General features: G+C 41.7%; 2 protein-coding genes across 7 annotated transcripts; one reads left to right on the top strand and one right to left on the bottom strand.

Annotated features, from left to right (window-relative positions):
* Positions 1-13,635: 13,635 nt before the first annotated feature.
* Positions 13,636-16,872, top strand: soul2 (heme-binding protein soul2). The gene is made up of 4 exons (XM_071380006.1): positions 13,636-13,839; positions 13,937-14,063; positions 15,509-15,686; positions 15,788-16,872. Exons 1-4 carry the CDS (start codon positions 13,705-13,707, stop codon positions 15,960-15,962), a joined length of 615 nt encoding a protein of 204 aa, XP_071236107.1. The 5' UTR covers positions 13,636-13,704; the 3' UTR covers positions 15,963-16,872.
* A 1,660-nt stretch (positions 16,873-18,532) lies between these two features.
* On the bottom strand, positions 18,533-22,248 carry LOC139562504 (putative nuclease HARBI1). 6 transcript variants are annotated; one of them, XM_071380245.1, is made up of 11 exons: positions 21,874-22,248; positions 21,496-21,566; positions 21,232-21,408; positions 21,080-21,141; positions 20,911-20,997; positions 20,782-20,823; positions 20,540-20,713; positions 20,425-20,460; positions 19,772-20,326; positions 19,379-19,490; positions 18,533-19,284 (listed from the first exon to the last, which is right to left on the bottom strand). In XM_071380245.1, exons 1-8 carry the CDS (start codon positions 22,029-22,031, stop codon positions 20,425-20,427), a joined length of 807 nt encoding a protein of 268 aa, XP_071236346.1. In that variant the 5' UTR covers positions 22,032-22,248; the 3' UTR covers positions 18,533-19,284; positions 19,379-19,490; positions 19,772-20,326. The 6 variants fall into 6 exon arrangements, with proteins under 6 accessions (XP_071236346.1, XP_071236343.1, XP_071236341.1 ...); XM_071380242.1 differs by adding an exon at positions 19,587-19,702 and having other exon boundaries at positions 20,540-20,823; positions 21,496-22,248; XM_071380240.1 differs by adding an exon at positions 19,587-19,702 and having other exon boundaries at positions 19,772-20,460; positions 21,496-22,248.
* Between the last annotated feature and the right edge of the window lie 465 nt (positions 22,249-22,713).

Genomic DNA, 22,713 nt, shown 5'->3' with positions numbered 1-22,713 from the left:
CCCTCAGGGGTTGAGTGGCGAGGACGCGTTGTCTTCTTGCGCCATCTTCTGCATGATTTTATCCCTGTTAACCAATAGATTTAGCACAAAACTGTATTAATCGGGTTTCCAATATAACTAGGCCTAGTGTGGACTTTATTGAGATTGAAAACCCTGTGTAGATATTGGTCGGCATTAAAAAGGTCTACTCTGGAAGCTCGTTCCTGCCACCAAAAAAAAGGAAAAGCGATCTGTATCACATGAATCCAATGTCCACGTTGAATTTCAGTAATTTAGCAGACACCCAATTAGGTTTAAGTGCTTTGCTCAAGGGCACATCGACACAGTTTTCACCTAGTCGGTTCAGGGATTCGAACCAGCGACCTTGGCCACTAGGCTACCTGCCTTTGCATCAGGCCCTCTTCAATTTTCAAGGATAACCTTATGCATGTTCTATAGTCTACATACACATTGTGTGTGTGTGTGTGTGAGAGAGAGAGAGAGAGAGAGAGAGAGAGAGAGAGAGAGAGAGCGAGAGAGAGAGAGAGCGAGAGAGAGAGAGAGAGAGAGAGAGAGAGAGTGTTTGTGGTGATATTGTTCCATACTACTGGATTGGAGAGTTTTGTTGATGTTAGTGGGTGCCTGATTGATGACATTCATAAATTCAATGGGGGGGGGGGGCAATCTGGGATTGGTACATCCATGTTCGAACTTTAAACTTATTAATATATAGCCTTTGATTCTTGAAGAATGTCACTTCGTAATGAGTAACGGTCATACCCCATCAGAACCCAAAATATAAGCTTGTTTAACTCCATTGTTTGTAAACAATGCAATTGTAAACAAACACTGTATAGCTTCAAAACATATAATTATATATAAACATATAATTTTGATCTCATGGATGGTCAGTCCTCACATTAATATCTGAGTTTCAGGACTCAGGCTAAGACCCAGATGCAGACACAGGAGGTGGATAGTACGAGTCTCAGTTTTTTTTATAGTACAAGGGGCAGGCAAAAGGTAAGTCAAGACAGGCAAAGGGTCGTAGTCCAAATCAGAGTGAGGCAGGTACAGGACGGCAGGCAGGATCAGGACAGACAGAAAGGTCAGAACTGGGAGCACTAAGAATAACTAAAGATAGAGCACAGGAAACACAGGAACACGCTGGTAGGACTTAACGGGACAAGACGAACTGGCAACAAACAGAAAACGCAGGTATAAATACACAGGGGATAATGGGGGAAACGGGAGGGGGGTGGAGACAAGCACAAGACAGGTGAAACAGATCAGGGTGTGACAGTGAGAGTCCTTGCGTCTATGTACACTCAGCAAAAAAAGAAACGTCCTCTCACTGTCAACTGCGTTTATTTTCAACAAACTTAACATGTGTAAATATTTGTATGAGCATAACAAGATTCAACAACTGAGACATAAACTGAACAAGTTCCACAGACATGTGACTAACAGAAATTGAATAATGCGTCCCTGAACAAAGGGGGGGTCAAAATCAAAAGTAACAGTCAGTATTTGGTGTGGCCACCAGCTGCATTAAGTAACGCAGTGCATCACCAGATTTGCCAGTTCTTGCTGTGAGATGTTACCCCACTCTTCCATCAAGGCACCTGCAAGTTCCCGGACATTTCTGGGGGGAATGGCCCTAGCCCTCACCCTCCGATCCAACAGGTCCTAGACGTACTCAATGGGACTGAGATCCGTGCTATTCGCTGGCCATGGCAGAACACTGACATTCCTGTCTTGCAGGAAATCACGCACAGAACGAGCAGTATGGCTGGTGGCATTGTCATACTGGAGGGTCATGTCAGGATGAGAATGCAGGAAAGGCACCACATGAGGGAGGAGGATGTCTTCTCTGTAAAGCACAGTGTTGAGATTGCCTGCAATGACAACAAGCTCAGTCCGATGATGCTGTGACACACCGGCCCCAGACCATGACAGACCCTCCACCTCCAAATCGATCCCGTTCCAGAGTACAGGCCTCGGTGTAACGTTCATTCCTTCGACGATAAATGCAAATCTGACCATCATCCCCGGTGAGACAAAACCGTGACTCGTCAGTGACACTTTTTGCCAGTCCTGTCTGGTCCAGCGACGGTGGGTTTGTGCCCATTGGCGACGTTGTTGCCGGTGATGTCTGGTGAGGACATACCTTACAACAGGCCTACAAGCCCTCAGTCCAGCCTCTCTCAGCCTATTGCGGACAGTCTGAGCACTGATGGAGGGATTGTGCGTTCCTGGTGTAACTTGGGCAGTTGCTGTTGCCATCCTGTACCTGTCCCGCATGTGTGATGTTCGGATGTACCGATCCTGTGCAGGTGTTGTTACACGTGGTCTGCCACTGCGATGACGATCAGCTGTCTGTCCTGTCTCCCTGTAGCGCTGTCTTAGGCGTCTCACAGTCCGGACATTACAATTTATTGCCCTGGCCACATCTGCAGTCCTCATGTCTTCTTGCAGCATGCCTAAGGCACGTTCACGGAGATGAGCAGGGACCCTTGGCATCTTTCTTTTGGTGTTTTCAGAGTACGTAGAAAGGCCTCTTTAGTGTCCTAAGTTTTCATAACTGTGGCCTTAATTGCCTACCGTCTGTAAGCTGTTAGTGTCTTAACGACCGTTCCACAGGTGTATGTTCATTAATTGTTTATGGTTCATTGAACAAGCATGGGAAACAGTGTTTAAACCCTTTACAATGAAGATCTGTGAAGGTATTTGGATTTTTACGAATTATCCTTGAATGACAGGGTCCTGAAAAAGGGACATTTATTTTTTTGCTGAGTTTATTTGAGTGGTTACATTTCTCCTGCCCCCTTCCTCAGCTGTTTACCAAATTAAGTGGCGGGGAGAGTGCTTTGTTATTGTTTGGGATCCCAGATTGCCCTTTAAAAGGGGTCAACCTGCAGGACTGTTCAATGTCCAGGATCCAGATTTACTATCTCATAATTATGACTAACATATCCCATAATAATGACTTACAATCTCATAATTATTACTAACATATCTCATAATAATGATTTACAATCTCATAATTAGGACTTAGTATCTCATAATAATGACTTACATATCTCATAATTAAGAGTTACTATCTCAACTCTTAATCAGATAATTTTTGGGGGTGGCAGGAATGTGGTTTTGTATATGAAAGCTCATTCCCGCCATTATTATGAGATATGTTAATGCAAACTGTATCACATGAATCACAGTTCAGTGTGTGTGTGTGTGTGTGTGTGTGTGTGTGTGTGTGTGTGTGTGTGTGTGTGTGTGTGTGTGTGTGTGTGTGTGTGTGTGTGTGTGTGTGTGTGTGTGTGTGTGTGTGTGTGTGTGTGTGTGTGTGATTCATTTAAATTAATTAGTTATAACCCATTAAAGGGACAATCTGGGATGGTACATCATTTTGGACTTTTAAATTATTAAAAAGATACTACGGGATTTTGGCAGGGTCAGATGAACTCATGGATACCATTTTTATGTCTCTGTGTCCAGAGACATAAAAATTCCCGACCTGCAGGAATATATATATAATGTCCACGATCCAGACTCACTATCTCATAATAACGACTTACTGTCACGGATCCCCCCGGTACTATTTTTTGTTAAAAAGAAAGATGGGGGACTGCACCCCTGCATTGATTATCGAACTCTGAATAAAGCCACCGTTAAGTTCAGCTATCCTTTACCCCTCATCCCAACCATCATCGAACAAATACACAGGGCGCAGTACTTTACGAAACTGGACTTGAGGAGCGCCTACAATCTGGTGCGCATTCGTGCAGGCGACAAATGGAAAATAGCCTTTTCCACGACCATGGGCCATTACGAGTATCTCGTAATTCCTTTTGGCCTGTCTAATGCTCCTTCAGTCTTCAAGGCCTTTGCTGGAACGGGGTGTAGTGGTTTATATAGACAATATTTTGGTCTATTCTGCTGACCGCACCCAGCATGTCTCGTTAGTCAGGTCTGTGCTGGGTAGACTGTTGGAGCATGATCTATATGTTAAAACAAGATAAGTGTTTATTTTTCCAGCATATCCACGGAGGGAGTGGAGATGGAGGAGCAACGTGTAAGTGCAGTCAGGTCATGGCCCATCCTCAACTCTGTGAAAGCAGTCCAGCGATTCCTGGGGTAAGCCAACTATTTCCGGAGGTTCATCCGGGGCTTCAGGACGATGGTCGCGCCTATTACCTCTCTGCTCTCTCCTTCCTGAGTGGTATAATGGCTCCGTGGGCCCATGGTGTTTAGGCGTGCGTACTATTGTTTGTACAGATGAACTTGGTACCTTCAGGCGTTTGGAAATTTCTCCCAAGGATGAACCAGACTTGTGGAGGTCTACATTTTTTTTCTGAGGTCTTGGCTGACTTTTTTTGATTTTCCCTTGATGTCAAGCAAAGAGACACTGAGGTTGAAGGTAGGCCTTGAAATACAACCACAGGTACACCTCCAATTGACTCAAATGAAGTCAATTAGCCTATCAGAAGCTTCTAAAGCCATAACATAATTTTCTGGAATTTTCCAAGCTGTTTAAAGGCACAGTCAGCTTAGTGTATGTAAACTGCTGACCCACTGGAATTGTGATACAGTGAATTATAAGTGAAATAATCTGTCTGTAAACAATTGTTGGAAAAATGACTTGTGTCATGCATGAAGTAGATGTCCTAACCGAATTGCCAAAACTATAGTTTGTTAACAAGAAATTTGTAGAGTGGTTGAAAAATTAGTTTTAATGACTCCAACCTGAAGGAAAAAGGAAACCGCACACTGCTCTTGATAGTATCACCGATATTTAATAAGCTTTACGTATCGGCCACATGGCCTTCGTCAGAGCTTTTGGGATTTTTTGAAAGTCAAGGGGGGTGCTGTGGTTGTTTTAGACTATGACAAATATAAAGAAGAAATTCAGAGACAACTCAGCAATGAACGTTTCTATAGAAAACTGAGTGTTGATCCCACACAGGTGTTCCAAAGGGATATTTGCTCTAATTTGGAGCAAGCCCTATTAAACCACCTTATCTCAAAACCTGAATATGAATATCTTTGCTGCAAATGTGCCATACGTCCATGCTTATACATTTTACCGAAATAACACAAACCTAAAACACAACAAGGCAACTATCCAGGCAGACCAGTGGTTGCAGGAATAGGCTCAATGCTAGAGCCATTGTCAAACTTTGTAGACTCTTTTATTAAATCTCATGTGCAATCATTGCCATCATATGTAAAGGACTCTATAGACTTCATAAACAAGATCTCACCAATAACGGGTTTAAAAGAAGACTGTATTTTGGTCACATTAGATGTCGAGAGTCTATATACCAGCATTCCCCATGTGGGGGGGCTGGTAGCACTAGCGCACTATTTGGGAGACAGAGATACTAATGAATATCCACCAACAAACTTCATTCTAGAGCTGGCTGAATATGTTTTGACGTACAACTATTTCAGGTTTGATGATGAATACTATCTCCAAACGAATGGAACATCGATGGGCTCTACATTTGCTCCGAGCTATGCTAACCTCTATATGGGTCTTTTTGAAGAACGTTTTGTTAATAATGTAAACGAGAATTCATTTTTGAATGAAGTCCTTAAGTGGTATTGATATATTGACGACATTTTTTGTATATGGGAAGGAACTGAAGAAGAACTGTCAGATTTTATGGCACTACTCAATGACATTGACCCTAATCTCAAATTCACTATTGAACGTGACACTCAACGTGTTCATTATCTCGATATGTGGATTGAGAAATCAAATGGAACCTTGTTTACAAGTCTGTATAGAAAAGAAACGGACAGAAATACTCTATTACAGGGGGACAGCTTCCACCCTGATCCATTAAAAAGAGGACTTCCAAGAAGCCAATTTTTTTAGACTGCGCCGTATATGCCACTCCACAGATGATTATCTAGAAAAAGCAGCGGAGATGCGCATGAGGTTTCTAAAAAGAGGCTATTCGTCACAAGGGATGAAGCTCATAATTTGGCATTGGAAAAAACACGAGATGAACTGCTCCAAAAAAGACCCGCTAAAGCTACAGAACACTCCGTAATGTTCACAACTACATATACTTTGAATTCGCGAAAAGTGGGAGAGGTGGTCAAGAAACACTGGCATATTTTATCATCGGACCCAGCTTTGCCGGCTGAATTTAAATATCCACCACGTATTGTGTATAGGAGAGGTCGCAATTTACGCGATAAATTGGTTCATGCCAACTGCCAGCCACTTAAGAAAATTAGCCAAGCTCTTTTACGCCCTCTACCAAATGGTAGCTATAAATGCAGAGGATGCGCACAGTGCAACAATATTGTAACGACCCTGGGCGGGTCGCTACAATATGATGAAGTGTGAATATTTCTGTCACCCACACACAGGAAAAAGGTTCCAAATAAATGACATTATTACGTGTACCACCACCCATGTTATTTACATTATTAAATGTCCATGTGGGCTCTGTTATGTCGGTGAAACCACCCGCTCTCTCAAACAGAGAATTAGTGAACATAAAAGTTCAATCAGGAGAAACGACAGGGATTATCCAGTCGCTGTACATTTCAATGACCTGAAGCATGACATTTCCACCTTTAGATTTTGTGGCATAGAGAAAGTTAAGATATCAGACAGGGGAGGTGATATTAATAATACTCTGAGTAAAAGAGAATGTTTTTGGATTTTCACCCTGCAGACATTATTTCCAAAAGGATTTAATGATGAAATGCCTATGTATGTTATGCTGTGAATTGGAACATGAAATGTGTGTCTCTTGTAGATTATTCTGACGTTTTTCATATGAATTACCCAATGACCAATGAAAACTTTCTATGTCCTCATTGAGATTATACAGAAGTGTTCAATACACCTTATTTATACACTTTTGTAATATTTATGAAATGCATATTGTTATATTTGGTAGCACTTATTTGTTTTTTCCTTTGCCTCCAACCCCCTTCGATATGTAGAACGGATGTGGGTGGGGCCAGGTCTACATAAGGGTGCAACTTTCAAAAAATCCCAAAAGCTCTGACGAAGGCCGTGTGGCCGATACGTAAGCTTATTAAATATCGGTGATACTATCAAGAGCAGTGTGCGGTTTCCTTTTTCCTTCATCTTGTTCAATTGTTGCCATGCACCTGCAAATAAGATTGCTCAGATGTGCCAGTGCCTTTTTGAATTTGAATGACTCCAACCTAAATGTATTTAAACTTCCGACTTCAACTGTATGTGCCCTCTGTTCCCCATTGTCCTTGTCGGTTATTGTTACCACGTCCTTTGGTCCTGTGAGTACCTCTGCTATCGTATCGGCTTCCATGCTGCGTGTTATTGTGCACTTGTTTTATGGGTCTCGTCCCATGTATTATTTAGAGGTTTACACCTCGCCCTTTGTTTGGGTGGAGAAAATAAAATAAAAACTATTTTGTATTCCTGTGCCTGTCTCCAATCTTTAGACAATGTGACACTTATAATCTGATAATTGTGACTTAGAATCTCATTATTCTGATTTACTAACTTGTAATGACTTACTTTAGTAATAATGCCCGAGAAGCCGGTATTTGGAGAATATAGTGGCACGGGTGTTGTTAGGCCTCAGACGAAGTTGAGGGCCCTAAAACCATGCTAATATATCCTCCAAACACTGGCTTCGACAGCATTATCACTATTATACAAAGATTACTAAACCTATTCAAATAATAATTGACATATTTTCATTAAAAACGTTAATATGATGAATTTAATCATACCGTTTCATCCTTCCACGAGATATAGTCCCGACACAAATCTAGGGTTAGTACCCAAGCCGGCTCAGTTGCTAGAGAAGCGACCCAGTCATTAAGTCATTGTGTTCTAAATCTATGGACACGACCCAGTCGTTTGTTCTAAATGTTACGTTGCCATGATGGCTGGCAATGTTCTTATCCCTTGCTTGCTAGCTAGACAACTTTGGCTAACACAGTCACGTCAAACAGTGTACCCAGAATAACAGCAAAGTGGCTGCATTTGCGTTTGTTTAAGCTGTTTCCTAGTGATTTTGGGGGGATACATCCACAACAATGAGCTAATGATGTGCGATTTCACCTGGCATAGAACATTTACTATCTCACTGTTCAGAAGAGATAGCCAACTACACAGCTAATACAATCGCTTCAAACTGAAACTGTAATGACAGTCAACTAGCTGCATTTATTGTTCTTCTATTAACATTCTTCTTATACATCCATAAACATTATGCAGATTCATGATTTCGACTGGCTGAGAAAAGCTGCCAGCCTGTCTGTTACGTCCTGACTCCCAACATGTTCATTACCATAGTACAGCTGGAGATCGAATTTCAATATTCAAACAATGTTGCAAATGTCGGAGAGACAGACTGCAAGGTTATTACAAATCTCTGTGGTTCAAAACCAAATGCTAGTCTAAAAGAAAGTGGAGATAATGTCTATATGCTTTTAACAATGAAATGGGAGATAATGTCTAGATGCTTTTTAGAGTGCGGATCTAATATATAAATTGCCTGGCTGAGCTGATGAGACAGTGGATTTCGCAGTCAGATGGAACAGAGTACGCGCATTTTAACATCACAGATTTAGCCGGTGGTAACTTGTGGAATAGACACCGGCTGGAATACGGTTTTAACCAATCAGCATCCAGAATTAGACCCACCCGTTGTATAATATCTCATAATTGTTACTTACAGTGCATATCTCATAATAATGACTGGTTATCTCATAATAATGACTTACTATCTCATAATAATGACTCCCTATCTCATAACTCGTAGTCCAATTATTTTTTTGTCGTGGCAGGAAAGGGCTTCCATACAACTTCCATATAAACTTTTTAACATTTTTTTAATGGTCAAGCGTGAAAAGCCAATGAAGGCATCGGATAGAAGTAGCTTAAATTAGTCTTTGATCTTAAAGTCTAGTGAAAAGCAGCATGGGACTGGATCCAGGAAGTAGGCCTAAGGTGGAAAATGTGAGCAAATAGGTTAAAAAAACGAATGGTTTGCATTTATGTAGCCCTAATTATATTTACGGTGCCTCGAAATTAAAAGTTTGGGAACCCCTGTGCCATTAGTCTCTAGACCAGGGATGGGCAACTGGCCTTACTGTTGAAAGTTAGAATAGTAGAATACTCCAAGGCACAATTTTGAAATTTGGACGTGGATCAGCAGTTTTTCTTTTGCTTTGTCGGTCACTGATAGTCACTCAATTAGCCCATGTCAGCAAAAAATGTTGTTAGTCTAGCCAGATATCTAAACGTATAGTAATCATAGTCGAATTACTAAAATTAACTCTGAAAACGTATATAAGTTTTCTCTCCTCTGTCAAGAACGGGGCCACTAAAACGTTTTGTTTGCAAGGTGTGGGGACCCCCCCAAAAATGTTTTTGCTTAGGGCCCCCAAAAGGCTAAGGATCACATTGCATGTTGTGTGGGTATGGATGTGGATACGCAGACCCACCAGCCACTGCGGCCCCTCATGATGAGACTAGATTTTTTGTGACCCCCACCGGCATCAGTTGCCCATCCCTGCTCTAGACCAATGGATTTCAATCTGTGGGGGTACTGAAGGTGGTCGGCAATTTGTTTCATTATTTATCAAATCTTTCTTCTAAAAATATTATCTGTTGGGAGTATTAATGGTATTATAAGCAATTTAATGTTACTTTTCACAATGCAAATTGTTTATAATAATAATAATATTATTAGTCATTTATCTGTTACATTCACTGATAAAATTGAAAACATTTAACTGCCAAGATATTTTATGTAAAAAAAAATCTGCGACTTTGGGAATGGTGGTCCTCGAGAGCTGTTGACAGTGAATTGGTGAACCTCCGAACGGAAAAGGTTACAAACCGTAGCTCTGACAGACAGGTTGCCTCCCACAATGTAGGCCAACTAATGTTCCAGCTTTTTCTGCCCTTTGTCTCAGATTTGCCATGACTACTCTGCCATAGTAGAAGATATTTAGTTGCTCTAATGACCACTAAAATGAGCTCTGATACCGTGACTGGGCAGATTTCGACCACTCATCACTATTTGAGCCCAATAACTCACTAATGAACGCTACAACATAGTGTTGTGGACGGAGAGGAGGTCTTCATGACAGGAACAAAGCAGGAAGTAAGGTGTGTTGAGGAGTGGATGATTTTATTTACACTGTCCAAAAGTGCAGGTGCCAAATGTAAGCAAAGAAAAGGAACAGGTAGATTTACTGTATACAAAAGCCTACAATCCAGTAGGTTTACTACAGATCTACTGCCAACACCTACCTAGTCATCAGTGTGACAGACTTAACCTACAATTAAAATGACCTAACAACAATAGAAAGAATAAAAAAAGGAGACCATAGAATGAATAGCTATTGTTAAGCTATATACTGTAGGTCAAGAGTAGCCTGGTTGCCGTCTCTGCGCAGCTATTAAATCAAATAAAATTGTATTTGTCACATGCGCCGAACACAACAGGTGTAGACCTTTCAGTGAAATTCTTACTTACAAGCTCAAACCAACAATGCAGTTAAAAAAATTACAAATGAAAAAACGACCTAAAAAAATTAAAAATAACAATAGCGAGGCTATATAGAGAGGGTACAGTGACTATGAATAGATAATAACAGAGAGTAGCAGCAGTCTAAAAGGGAGGGCAATGCAAATAGTCTGGGTAGCCATTTGATTAGATGTTGAGGAGTCTTATGGCTTGGGGTAGAAGCTGTTTCGAAGCCTCTTGGACCTAGACTTGGTACTCCGGTACCACTTGCCATGCGGTAGCAGAGAGAAAAGTCTATGACTAGGGTGGCTGGAGTCTTAGGGCCGTACGCACTACCCTCTGTAGTGCATTGCGGTCGGAGGCCGAACAGTTGCCATAGCAGGCAGTGATGCAACCAGTCAGGATGCTCTCGATGGTGCAGCTGTAGAACCTTTTGAGGATCTGAGGACACATGCCAGATCTTTTCAGTCTCCTGAGGGGGAATAGGTTTTGTCGTGCACTTTCACAACTGTCTTGGTGTGCTTGGACCATGTTAGTTTGTTGGTGATGTGGACACCAAGGAACTTGAAGCTCTCAACCTGCTCCACTACAGCCCCGTCAATGAGAATGGGGGCATGCTCGGTCCCCCTTTTCCAGTAGTCCACAATCATCTCCTTTGTCTTGATCACGTTGAGGGAGTTTGTTGTCCTGGCACCAAACGGCCAGGTCTCTGACCTCCTCCCTATAGGCTATCTTATCATTGTTGATCAAGCCTACCACTGTTGTGTCATTGGCAAACTTAATGATGGTGTTGGAGTCGTACCTGGCCGTGCAGTCATGAGTGAACAGGGAGTACAGGAGGGGACTGAGCATGTATCCCTGAGGGGCCCCCGTTTTGAGGATCAGCGTGGTAGATGTGTTGTTACCTACCCTTACCACCTGGTGGCAGCCTGTCAGGAAGTCCAGGATCCAGTTGCAGAGGGAGGTGTTTAGTCCCAGGGTCCTTAGCTTAGTTATGAGCTTTGAGGGCACTATGGTGTTGAACGCTGAGCTGTAGTCAGTGAATTAGTATTCTCATATAGGTGTTCCTTTTGTTCAGGTGGGAAAGGGCAATGTGGAGTGCAATCGAGATTGCATCATCTATGGATCTGTTAGGGCGGTATGCAAATTAGAGTGGGTCTAGGGTTTCTGGGATAAGGGTGTTGATGTGAGCCATGACCAGCCTTTCAAAGCACTTCATGGCTAAAGACATGAGTGCTATGGGTCTATAGTCATTTATGCAGGTTACCTTAGTGTTCTTGGACACAGGGACTATGGTGGTCTGCTTGAAACATGTTGGTATTACAGACTCAGACAGGGAGAGGTTGAAAATGTCAGTGAAGACACTTGCCAGTTGGTCAGCGCGTGCTCGGATTATTTGTCCTGGTAATCCATCTGGCCCTGCGACCTTGTGAATGTTGACCTGTTTAAAGGTCTTACTCACATCGGCTGCGGAGAGCGTGATCACACAGTCGTCTGGAACAGCTGATGCTCTTATGCATGTTTCAGTGTTACTTGCCTCGAAGCGAGCATAAAAGTACATTTAGCTCGTCTGGTTGGCTCGTGTCACTTGGCAGCTCTCGGCTTAGCTTCCCTTTGTAGTCTGTAATAGTTTGCAAGCCCTGTCACATCCGACGAGTGTCGGAGCCGGTGTTGTACGATTTGATCTTAATTCTTTAATGATGCTTTGCCTATTTGATGGTTCGTCGGATGGCATAGCGGGATTTCTTATATGCTTCCGGGTTAGAGTCCCGCTCTTTGAAAGCGGCAGCTCTACCCTTTAGCTCAGTGAGGATATTGCCTGTAATCCATGGCTTCTGGTTGGGGTATGTACGTACAGTCACTGTGGGGGGGACGTCATCGATGCACTTATTAACGAAGCCAGTGACTGATGTGGTGTACTCCTCAATGCCATCGGAAGAATCCCGGAACATATTTCAGTCTGTGCTATTGCATTCCACTCCTTTGCAAGTACTAAGTCAGGAGGTGAGCAATACATTTATTAGAAATGGAGCATTGCAGTGGAATACACTTTCACATGCACAGTGATTTGGATTATGTCTTAATGGGTAGTTGTTTTATCAAAATATAATAATAGTTTCAATAAAATAATTATATAATCTCTACCTCCATTTTATTGCAATATAGAGGGATTGCTACAGTAAACCTTTCTTCAACACCATCACTATTCTTTTAGTGTACATACTAGATTTTGACATGTACCATTTCACATGCTACACAGTATTGGACAGTTTGTTATGTGGTCATCTCTGTCATGGTAATTGAACCAGTAATTATGTTAAGGCTGGAGCCTCAAATATCTGCTGAATGCCATCTGACATGTCTGATGTTTTTTTGTTATTTGCCCCAGGCTCCATCCATCAAGGACAAGCCAGGAGCAATAATAGCCCACACAAAGTTAATGTACATCCACAGACACCTAGGCCAGAAAACAGCTATCAATTCTCCTCTGATTAGCAAACCAAAGACTTCATAACTTGTCTCACTGCCTGTCTGTTTAGACAAAGTCCCCCCATCAAAGTCATAACTTTGCATTACATTGTGCAGCTGAAACTGGCTAGACTAGCTTAAGAAAATAGGCAAAGGAGTCTGTCAGAATTAGATTTTGGATCTGGCATCCTGCAGTGACCCTGGACCAGTTAGACCAGTTCTATAAGGTTAGCCCACAGTAAGCAGAAAGGCTTGGGTCTGGCAGATACTGTACATCTATTTTGATCAGGCAATGGAATTTACATGAAAAGTAGCATTGACATTTACTTTACATTAGTTATTGTCGTATTTAATGTGTTTTTCTATATAGTAGTAGCCTTGGTTATCGTGGCTATACGTGTGCAATTTCATAGGGAGTATGCCTCTAGTGCACCTGAACTCCTCTCCTCTGTTTTTACGCGGGGCGCACGGTTGGGATGCGCCGCCGTTTTGTCATAGCTATGATTGTTGGGGCGTTGTCTTGTTATGGACGGAGACCATAACCATGCTACTCCCCGCCACAGCGCACGACTCCCCGGCGTATTGCAAGGTTTTGTTTATTTGGCTCTCTTTCCCCGCCCCCCGATGAATAAATTAGTCAGGCAACACCTGTTTTCTCAGAAAGGTATTGTAGGTGTGTCCTGAAAATGCAAAGATGGTAGAGAGTTGTTAAAATTGAAAGTGTCATCCGAGTTTAGGCAGCGACGATATGAAGTATCTCGAGGTAACAACGCTTCTCTCGGTTCTGGCCGTGGTGTTTTTACGCGGGGCGCACGGTTGGGATGCGCCGCCGTTTTGTCATAGCTATGATTGTCCTGAGTTCACGGTCGTTAATAAATATGAAGTAAGTGAATATAGAGATCTATGACAAATATGATAACTGATGTAAGAAGCTTGAGATGTAGTTGTTAAATAGTCTAGCGTTGTTTTTATTTGAACAGGACTTTGAGGAACGTGCGTACCAAGTGAGCCGCTGGATAACCGTCGACAGTCTGGGTGTCTCTGACCACGACGTGAAGGCTGGATTCACGAAACTGTGGGACTACACCCAGTGGGACAATCAAGCAGGTGGATGTCTCAATATTGTTTAAACTGCAATAATGACCTTATTGATTAATTGCAAGTTATATTATGCAGTATTGTGTTTTACTGAAATGTGCTTCAAGGAAATTCAATACTAATGTAGCCAACAAATGTTCAATACCAATTAAATGTTAATTCCCCTATTTAGTGGACATTCGTTATGTAATTGTTTTATCATGGCATATCAAGGTTATTCGCTTATAAATCAATTTATTTTAGGCCAAATAGCTTAGATTGACTCTTGGATATGGAGACTCGGCAGTGGCTTCATAAACCGAGTGTTCCGGTTTTCAGGGAAATTGGAAAGAACGTGTGACACAAATTCCACTTTTGGACATTAACAAGACAACACTCCATCTTAATTCCTCCTCCACATTTACTGGATTGGTTGAACAGTGCAGAAGAGAACCTCCCCCGACAGTTTTTTTCCTTCTCGGCAAGACCAGTGTGTAGGGGAAGTAGTTTCAGGCGTTTATTTTACGCCTGCTAAATTAGGTTAAATGTATCGAGTTATATGTCCACAGCCGTTGGAGGCTCGGGCAGAACGGTACATCTCAGGCACACAAGCAGCATAGCGCTGCAATGCTTATAGTCTACTGCAGCGATATGAAAGTGTCCCATTTGTTCTATGACAAACACACGTCGATTTGATCGGAATTTAAAATAAATCAAATTGAACACAATGTGAAGAAATCACTTTGTTTACCACAGAGGGACACACTTTATATTTATTAAAACTGGGATTGTGACAAATCAGTTGATTCGCTAGTCAACTCTGGTACGTTCACTGGGAGAGAGACAACAATGAATGAGAGCAGTCCACCAGGGAATTAGTAGGATTTTCCCGGATCACTTGTAATCTAAAAATGATTACAGTATAAGGCAGCTCAAATCTTATATCATGTCAATTGTAAAGTTGAGTATATGTAGATTAAGCCCTATTCCCCTATTTTTCATGAATAGGTTGTTCATAGCATATGAAGTTTGAAAATAAAATCTACGATGTACAATTTTTCATTTTATTTACTATAGCAGTACATACTAGTGGACAAATTGCATACAAATCATAGATAAATAATAAATACCCCAAAAAGCAGGACATCTGAGCTTTCTAACTGTACGTGTCATTACTAAGTACTGTTTATGGCCCTCTTATGAAGATATGTTTAATATGACCATCCACTTAACATTAACATTCAACATTAAAGAGAAAAATACCTATTATTACACGGTAGCCTAGTAACATAGACAAGTGCAGTGTAATTCAGTAGCCTACACAACTGGAAACCTACCTGTTGGAATGCACAATTAAAATTTAAATTATCTAAAGGATGAATAATTTGAATGAATATCATCTTTCAATGAGCCCTTTTTTTTATCTGGTTTTTGGTTGTAAAATGTATGTTGTGTTTTTTATCATTCCTTCTCAGGTGAACATGTCAATACTCATACCTGGCCTGCACTTATTTCTACGACTGAGGTAGAGGATGGTGGAGAGAAGCATGCATCGCTCTCTTTCTATGTGGCTCCAGAAGATACAGTCCTCCCCACTCCCAATGATGCCTCAATCAGGAACGAGACTATGCCTGCCTGCACCATATATGTCAGGTGAAGAACCACCATTGCCATCCTGTTTCACTAACTAGGGGCCAAATCCTGCTGTTTAAGTCCATGTCTCTGTTTTTTAACTCTCTTTCTCTCTCTCTCAGGATTTTCAGTGGTTTTCCGTCACAGTACAACTTCCAGGAAAATTTGAAGAAGCTACGTGATGCCCTGACACAGGCTGGGAAAGCCTTTGACTCCCACCGGTTCATTGCGGCAGGGTATGAAGGCCCGTGGACTCTGATTGGCCGACACAATGAGGTCTGGATCCACGCCGCCTGAGGAAGGCAGATGAAACTAATAAACACAGAGATTTAAAATGGTGGCATATAGTGTGCGCCATTTGGAATGTTCAATTAGTACACTATGAAAGTTGATATGTCAACTACAAAATGTCATTGGTGTATTGCCTTAAACTAAATGATTTGCTACCTCAGAATACTGTAGCTACTTTTATCTCATCCAACCATCCAACCATGGCAATTTCTAAATTGGTTGAGAGACTTCTAGTATACATGTGAAGCCATTACTGTGTCCGATAGAAGAACATACTAGAGTTTCTTCACTTTGGGGGAGTGGCTTTCCATAGTCTTTACTAGCTAAATATATTTTTGGGCACCCGTTCTTTTAAAATTATAATCTTTCAACCATCTAGCTGTCGTAAGTCAAACAGATGAGTTTTAGTAAAATATTGATTCAGTATTGTAATCTACAAACACAAGTTGCAGTTTTTTTAAACATCGATCCCTAGCATTTTATCAGCAATCTTTATTTACACTATAAATGATTTGTTCTATAAATGATTTTGTCTTTCTACTGCCACTTATATACCTAGTCTCTTGTAAAATATATTTTGCAATCTCAATGGCCTGCTCCTGGGTAAATAAAGTTCAGATGAGAACGATAACAACATGCTGTATAAGAAAGTGAAGTTAGTCCACAGTCTCAGGTTAATTCTCTGCCAGAGTGATTAGAAAGCGACTGGTTTTAGGAATGTTGTGCAGCAAGTAACCTCACATTCTCAGAATATCATTCTCAATTTCCACAAGAGATCATCACAGTAAAGACACATGAGAAGCTGACATATTCTATAATCTCAGAGTAGTGATTCTTACAGATAGATGTACTTTTGTACCCACAAATTGCTTTACTTATATATTAATGTAAATCAATAAAAATATAAATATAACCAGCTTTGCTTTTAGAATCTTTTGTTGACAAGGAACAAGGAAGTGGTTGGATGCATGTCAGACATGACAATGTTGTGCTGTTTTTCACCAAAATGATTCACATTTACCCTGAAGTACCCCACCATACCAGATTGACCACTTCTGCTTTGACCATCTAACCCCCACCCTCAAAATAGCCTTGGTGAAGTATGTGAATTTTCTTATTTTATGTGTTATGTTTGTTTTATATATGGACATTCCTTTTAGACTGTGCCAAACACGTTTACTGGCCCTTTTCAATGGTATTGACTGTCTTGTACTAAGAGATGAATACTAAATTGAGATTCACACTGCCATGTACAAACCTAATCTTCCTTTCACTGAAACTGCACATCATCTGCATATTAAATGAGCCTGTATGGACAGGAACCCGAGCTGTTTTGAAATTGCTCGTCACTGCCTGTAAACAAGCCTGGTTTGAATCTCGCCCTCATCAACCCACTTGACCTACCGCTGAAACTGAGTTAATTAATTACCTATTGTATCTGTAGTGGGGGTGATAACAAATTACTAACGTGCTCATCGTTTCTGATAATACAGAAATGTTTGTCTTTTATAGCATGGCCATCTAGTGATTGCCCTCTACAGGTGAGCAGGAGCAGTATTTTTAAGCACAATACTGTGGGTAAACTGTTGGTATGGTATGGCATTGATTTGAATCAGTAGGCTACATGGCTGTGTGTTGTCAGGAGGGGTAATCTGGGTTAGCCCACAAGGGACAAAGCTATGTGGGTTTGGTATGTGACTGATTCAGGAACAGCCTAATTGGGCCCCAGTGTTTCCCAAAGGACCAAGAACTGTGATGACGTTGCGTGTTTACTTCCTGGTTTGGCTTATTTGTGCTGGAGCAGAGAAATAGGAGCCAGCCATGACCTGGGGCCTGTTGCACAAAACTAGGATAAGGGATTAAGCCAGGATATCTTGGTGATCCTGGCTCAATTGATCCGTAATCCGGTTGCACTAAAGATGGATAGGGGGCAGGAGGATATGTTATGGTATAAATTACCATGGAGATTTATTCTGTGGAGCTAGCCTGCTCCAGACCAGGCTAAATTCCAGGATCTATTTAATCTCATCCCTAATGTCAGTCAGCAGTCACCACAAATGGAAACCAATAGTTATTTCACTGCTCACTATACATTGTTATCACATATAACTAGACCCACTGTTATTATTTAAACGTTTGTGATCATTAATTTCAATGATTTTGGATAAAAAATGATTTTTAGATGATGTTGCTATCATTAGATAATTTACAGTTTCCCATAGACTATAAGGCTATATATAAAATGATAGAATATTAGGGTCACAGAGGGGAAAAAAACACAAGTCATAATATTGTAACCAGTTGTTTTAAAGGAGGACAGTTGTTAAAATGACAGATGTGGGGCATTTCGTGAAATTGTACTTCAGTATGGTTTCATAAACAAAGACATGCTGATGTGCCAGAATATTAAGTATCACATTGTCATAAGTATCAAAACTGTAAAAACAATATGTAGCTTTTCTGCAGAAAGAACCAGCCTCATAAATTTATGACTTTATCCTTTTTCTTCAGTGTGGCCCTAGTACTCTGTCATATAAACAAATACACATTCCATATGAATATAAAAACACAATGTGTAACATTATGTTCCTTTATTGAATAAGGACAAAACAAAGCAGGTAAACCATCAGCTCCTTTCGAAACTGAAGTCACAGTGACTCTACAAGATGGAAAGCACAGAATCCAAGCATATTATACAAAATGATACATACACATTCAAAGGTCTGTATATAACACACCCTGCATGTCTGCACACTAAAATAAATGCAGGACAAATCCATACACATCAACTGAACAGACAAATGAATGGATGCAGTAGCCTCCCTGCAGCCTTGTATTACACACAGTATACCGCACAAACATCATAAGAGGCCAAATTCGTCAAAAAACGAACCCAAAAAAACCCAAATTCCTCTGCCACCGCAGGACATATTTAACCAAAATTGAAAGCACACATACTAACTAAAATAATTCAACACATATTGGTCCCTCAGCAGCCGACCACTGTCGTCATCAGGGAAGATTGCCGGATTGTCCCAGTCCATGGCTGGTGGCACTCTGGGGGCCCTCTCCTTCCTCAGGCAGGCCACATTGTGGAGGACAGCACAAGCCACAGTAATATCACATGCCCTAACAGGGCTGACCCTTAATTTGTGAAGGCAGTGAAAGCGTGCCTTCAGGAGGCCAAAGGTCATTTCAACTCTGGCCCTGGTCCTGGCATGGGCATGGTTGTAGGCCTGCTGTGCTTCCTGGGGGTCTGTGAAAGGTGTCAGGAGAAAAGGCTGGCAGCCATACCCCCTGTCTCCCAGCAACACACCAGAGAATTCACCTGTCAACACAAAATCTCATCATTACTACCTCATAAACACAGTGATATTCTTGACACAGCCATGATGGTTATAAATAGGGGTTGTGTGGCTTACCTTGTGATAGGCACTGATAGATTTCAGAGGCCCGAAAGATTCTGGAGTCATGGACTGAGCCAGGCCATTTTGCCACAACATTGCTGATCACACAGTCAGCATTGCAGACCATCTGAAATCATAAGATGAGGAATATTACACCAATCAATGCACATCACTGGCAATGCATAGTGTTCGTCAATGGACAATATCAAAAAGTTATGTTCACCTGAACATTAATGCTGTGAAAGGATTTCCTATTCACAAAATCGGCCTCATGGGCACCTGAGGGGGCTTTTATCCTTATGTGTGTGCAGTCCACTGCACCAATGACATTGGGGAAACCTGTCACACAAAGTAATGAGTATCCTACTATGTGTTAACAGTTGTCCTGTAATTTGTAGATCCTCTTACCTGCAATCCTATAGAACTCCTCTTTGATGTCACAGAGTCTTCTGTGGCCAGGGAAGGAGATGAAGACATCTGCTAATGCTTTGATAGCCAGACACACACTCCTTATTGTGCGGCAAATTGTGGCCTTGTTCAGCTGTTCTGCATCCCCCACTGAGTACAGGAAGGCTCCACTAGCAAAAAAGCGCAAGGCCACACAAACCATTTGCTCCACACTCAGTGCATGGCTCCGTGCAGTGCGGTGCTTAATCCTGGGACCCAGTAGTCTGCATAGATACCTGACGCCATCTGCAGAAAACCTGTATCTTTCATATAGATGGTCATCAGGGAAGGCCAGTGGGTCCAACCGGTCCCTGAAGACCCTTTCTCGCCTGAAGGCTCTCCTCAGCACAAGTGCTTCTTCATCCACCACATCTCGCACGAATGGGCATGCCATTGTCAGAGCAGAAAGGAACACACAATTTTGGGCCTTCATATAGGCTAGTGGCCACACCTGGTGCTGGGGGGGTGGGCAAAAGAGGGCGATGCCTTATAACGATGACTTGGTTGTACTGATTGCTGGGAAAATAAAAAAAACCTTAGAAAGATGCCACCGTCCTGTGTGCTCACAATAAGAGCTCATATGTCATGGCTCACTTGACTTTATGAGAATATACCTAATTTTTATTTTGAGCTGTGTCATCTTCTTGGAGCTGGGGGAGGAAAGAAAAATAATGATTAATACATTTGTGTTACAGTTAGCATACAGTGTACATTGAAGGCATATCTCACCTCCCTCTCAAGTTTTTTTATTTCAAGGTCCAGTTTCCTAATTGTCCTCTTTTTTATTTCGGACTCCAGTGCAAGATTTTCCATCTTTTTCTTCTTGTACTGAATGTCTATGTCTGCCAGTTCTATTTGGCGCCGGAGGTGGTTGCCATACAACTTTCTGATAGCTTGTGAGCTCTGTGAACACAATACAATTAGCGCAGCTGGAATTTGGCAGGATGTGGTGTCCTTTTATTAATACGCACTATGTTGCCAGGCTGGTTTTCCCACTGTATAGCATCTGGGTCCTGTAAAAGAAATTAGATTTTTTGATTTTGATGAGGACTCCTCACCATTGTAGAGTAAATAGTACTTTCACAGTCTTAACATGATACCTCATGCCTTCTGGAATCCAGAGAGATGGTCTCCTCCTCATCATCGTCTCCATCATGTGCTGTTGCTGCTGCACTGGGGCCTTCACCCTATCACATTTAATCGGATTCATATTGAAGCTAGTAGACAAGACATGCCAGGCCTACAGTATGCCTTTGATGGAGTACTCACTGGATCAGCATCGTCTGGTGCTTGTGCTGGTGGCTCTAACAGGAACACAGTGCTGCCAGACACTGCAAGGCAATAGGTAAACCAAAGTCAGACAGTCCAAATTGATTCAATATGAATGTGGTTGTATCCCATGTAGAGATGGAAGGACATACCTTGAATGAAGCGGGTGGCATCTTGGGAGGAACCTATGCTCGTCTCTTTCCCCCCAGGGATCCCCTCTAAGACGGGCCTGCCTTTATTTAGCTCCAAGGCCATGTCCTCTGCTGGGGTAAGGTCAGCCTTTGGTGACCCACCACCCGTGCCTTGTCTGTGGGTATTCTTTTTCACTGCTAAAACAGTACAGACAATGTGTGAGCAGGCACCTTCTGGGTACAATATATGCTTGTGCTTTGTTAAATATTAGTCAGGGACCATACCATTCTGCAGAATGTTCTTGTATTTGATTTTGACCTGCTGCCATGTCCGTTTTGGCCCGTTCATGTTTAATCTACACACACACACACACACACACACACACACACACACACACACATTTAATGGAGTCACACTGCAAAAAATTACTTGGTATTTTTGTCTTGTTTTCAGTAAAAATATCAAAAAATTTATCATAGCTTTATACAGTGTGATGGAGTTACTTTACACAATTTCACTCATATCTGCAGTGCATTTCAAATAAAAATGTAACCGTTTCATAATTACAGTACAACTGCATTTTTGGAGATGTGAATTAAATATTTGAATTGTAATTGTGATGTTTCAGCGGAGCGGTGAGTGTGTAATTGTGCACTACTTACGCATTCAGGCGGTCTGCAATACTTTGCCACGCTTTTTCTCTTTGCTTTATCACTGTGGCGGTGTTGCCTTTCTTCTTAATTATATCTTTTACCTCCTCGTATGCCTCCATGAGGATTTGTGCTTCCGACGGGGAAAAGTACGCGGCTCTAGTTGCCATGGTAAATCAGTTAATCTGTGATCTGTGGCGGGGTCTATTTGAGTGAGCCGTGAGCGCGCACCTATCCAGGATTGGTTTCACCTGGCTTAATGAATCCGTGTCTGCTCATCCTGGCTTGGTCTTTGTGCAACCAATTAAGCCTGGACGCACATGTTTTGGCTTCATTGAGCTCAGCTGAGTCATTTATCCCGGATGTCTTAATTCTACTTTTGTGCAACAGGCCCCTGATCACTGCAGTGTTACATACAAACAAAACAGAGAGAGACAGGAGAGGAAAGGAAAGGAAAGGAAAGGAGAGTTATACCTACCATCTCACAGATTATTTATAAAAGACAACTCTTTAAGTAGACATTAGTAGGGAGTCTGTAAGAAGCGTTATGGTACTATGCAGCCATCATTTAATTTGCCTGCTGTGGTGTACAATTATGTCCTGTAGATGGTGGTGTTTCTTTTCTGGATTGTAGCTTTGTCCAAGGTAACAATTACTGACAGCAGTGGAAAAACTTGGGTTTCTGCATCATCTCATTAGAGATACAAGGTTCTTTGTAAAAATGTAGGAGTTGTTGGAAATATTAATGAAATTGAGATGATTTATTGATTATAGCTGCTATATTTTTTTTGTCAGCCTCCAAAACCTGCACTGTTGATAACAATTCAATTCCAAGGGTGTGTGTGTGTGTGC

This window comes from Salvelinus alpinus, chromosome 32 (assembly GCF_045679555.1).
Source record: "Salvelinus alpinus chromosome 32, SLU_Salpinus.1, whole genome shotgun sequence".
In the NCBI taxonomy this organism is placed as follows: domain Eukaryota; kingdom Metazoa; phylum Chordata; class Actinopteri; order Salmoniformes; family Salmonidae; genus Salvelinus; species Salvelinus alpinus.
Note: the sequence above shows the minus strand (reverse complement) of the source record. Positions and strands in the feature narration are given on the sequence as shown.

Bases quoted from the DNA above. Each gene is read 5' to 3' on its own strand.
- soul2 (XM_071380006.1), top strand. From the start codon at position 13,705: ATGAAGTATCTCGAGGTAACAACGCTTCTCTCGGTTCTGGCCGTGGTG. The intron at 13,840-13,936 runs GTAAGTGAATAT...TTATTTGAACAG, and splicing joins CGGTCGTTAATAAATATGAA to GACTTTGAGGAACGTGCGTA. The intron at 14,064-15,508 runs GTGGATGTCTCA...ATTCCTTCTCAG, and splicing joins CCAGTGGGACAATCAAGCAG to GTGAACATGTCAATACTCAT.
- LOC139562504 (XM_071380242.1), bottom strand. From the start codon at position 20,243: ATGAAGGCCCAAAATTGTGTGTTCCTTTCTGCTCTGACAATGGCATGC. The intron at 19,703-19,771 runs GTAAGAGGATCT...TTTGTGTGACAG, and splicing joins GGAGTTCTATAGGATTGCAG to GTTTCCCCAATGTCATTGGT. The intron at 19,491-19,586 runs GTGAACATAACT...TTATGATTTCAG, and splicing joins TTCACAGCATTAATGTTCAG to ATGGTCTGCAATGCTGACTG.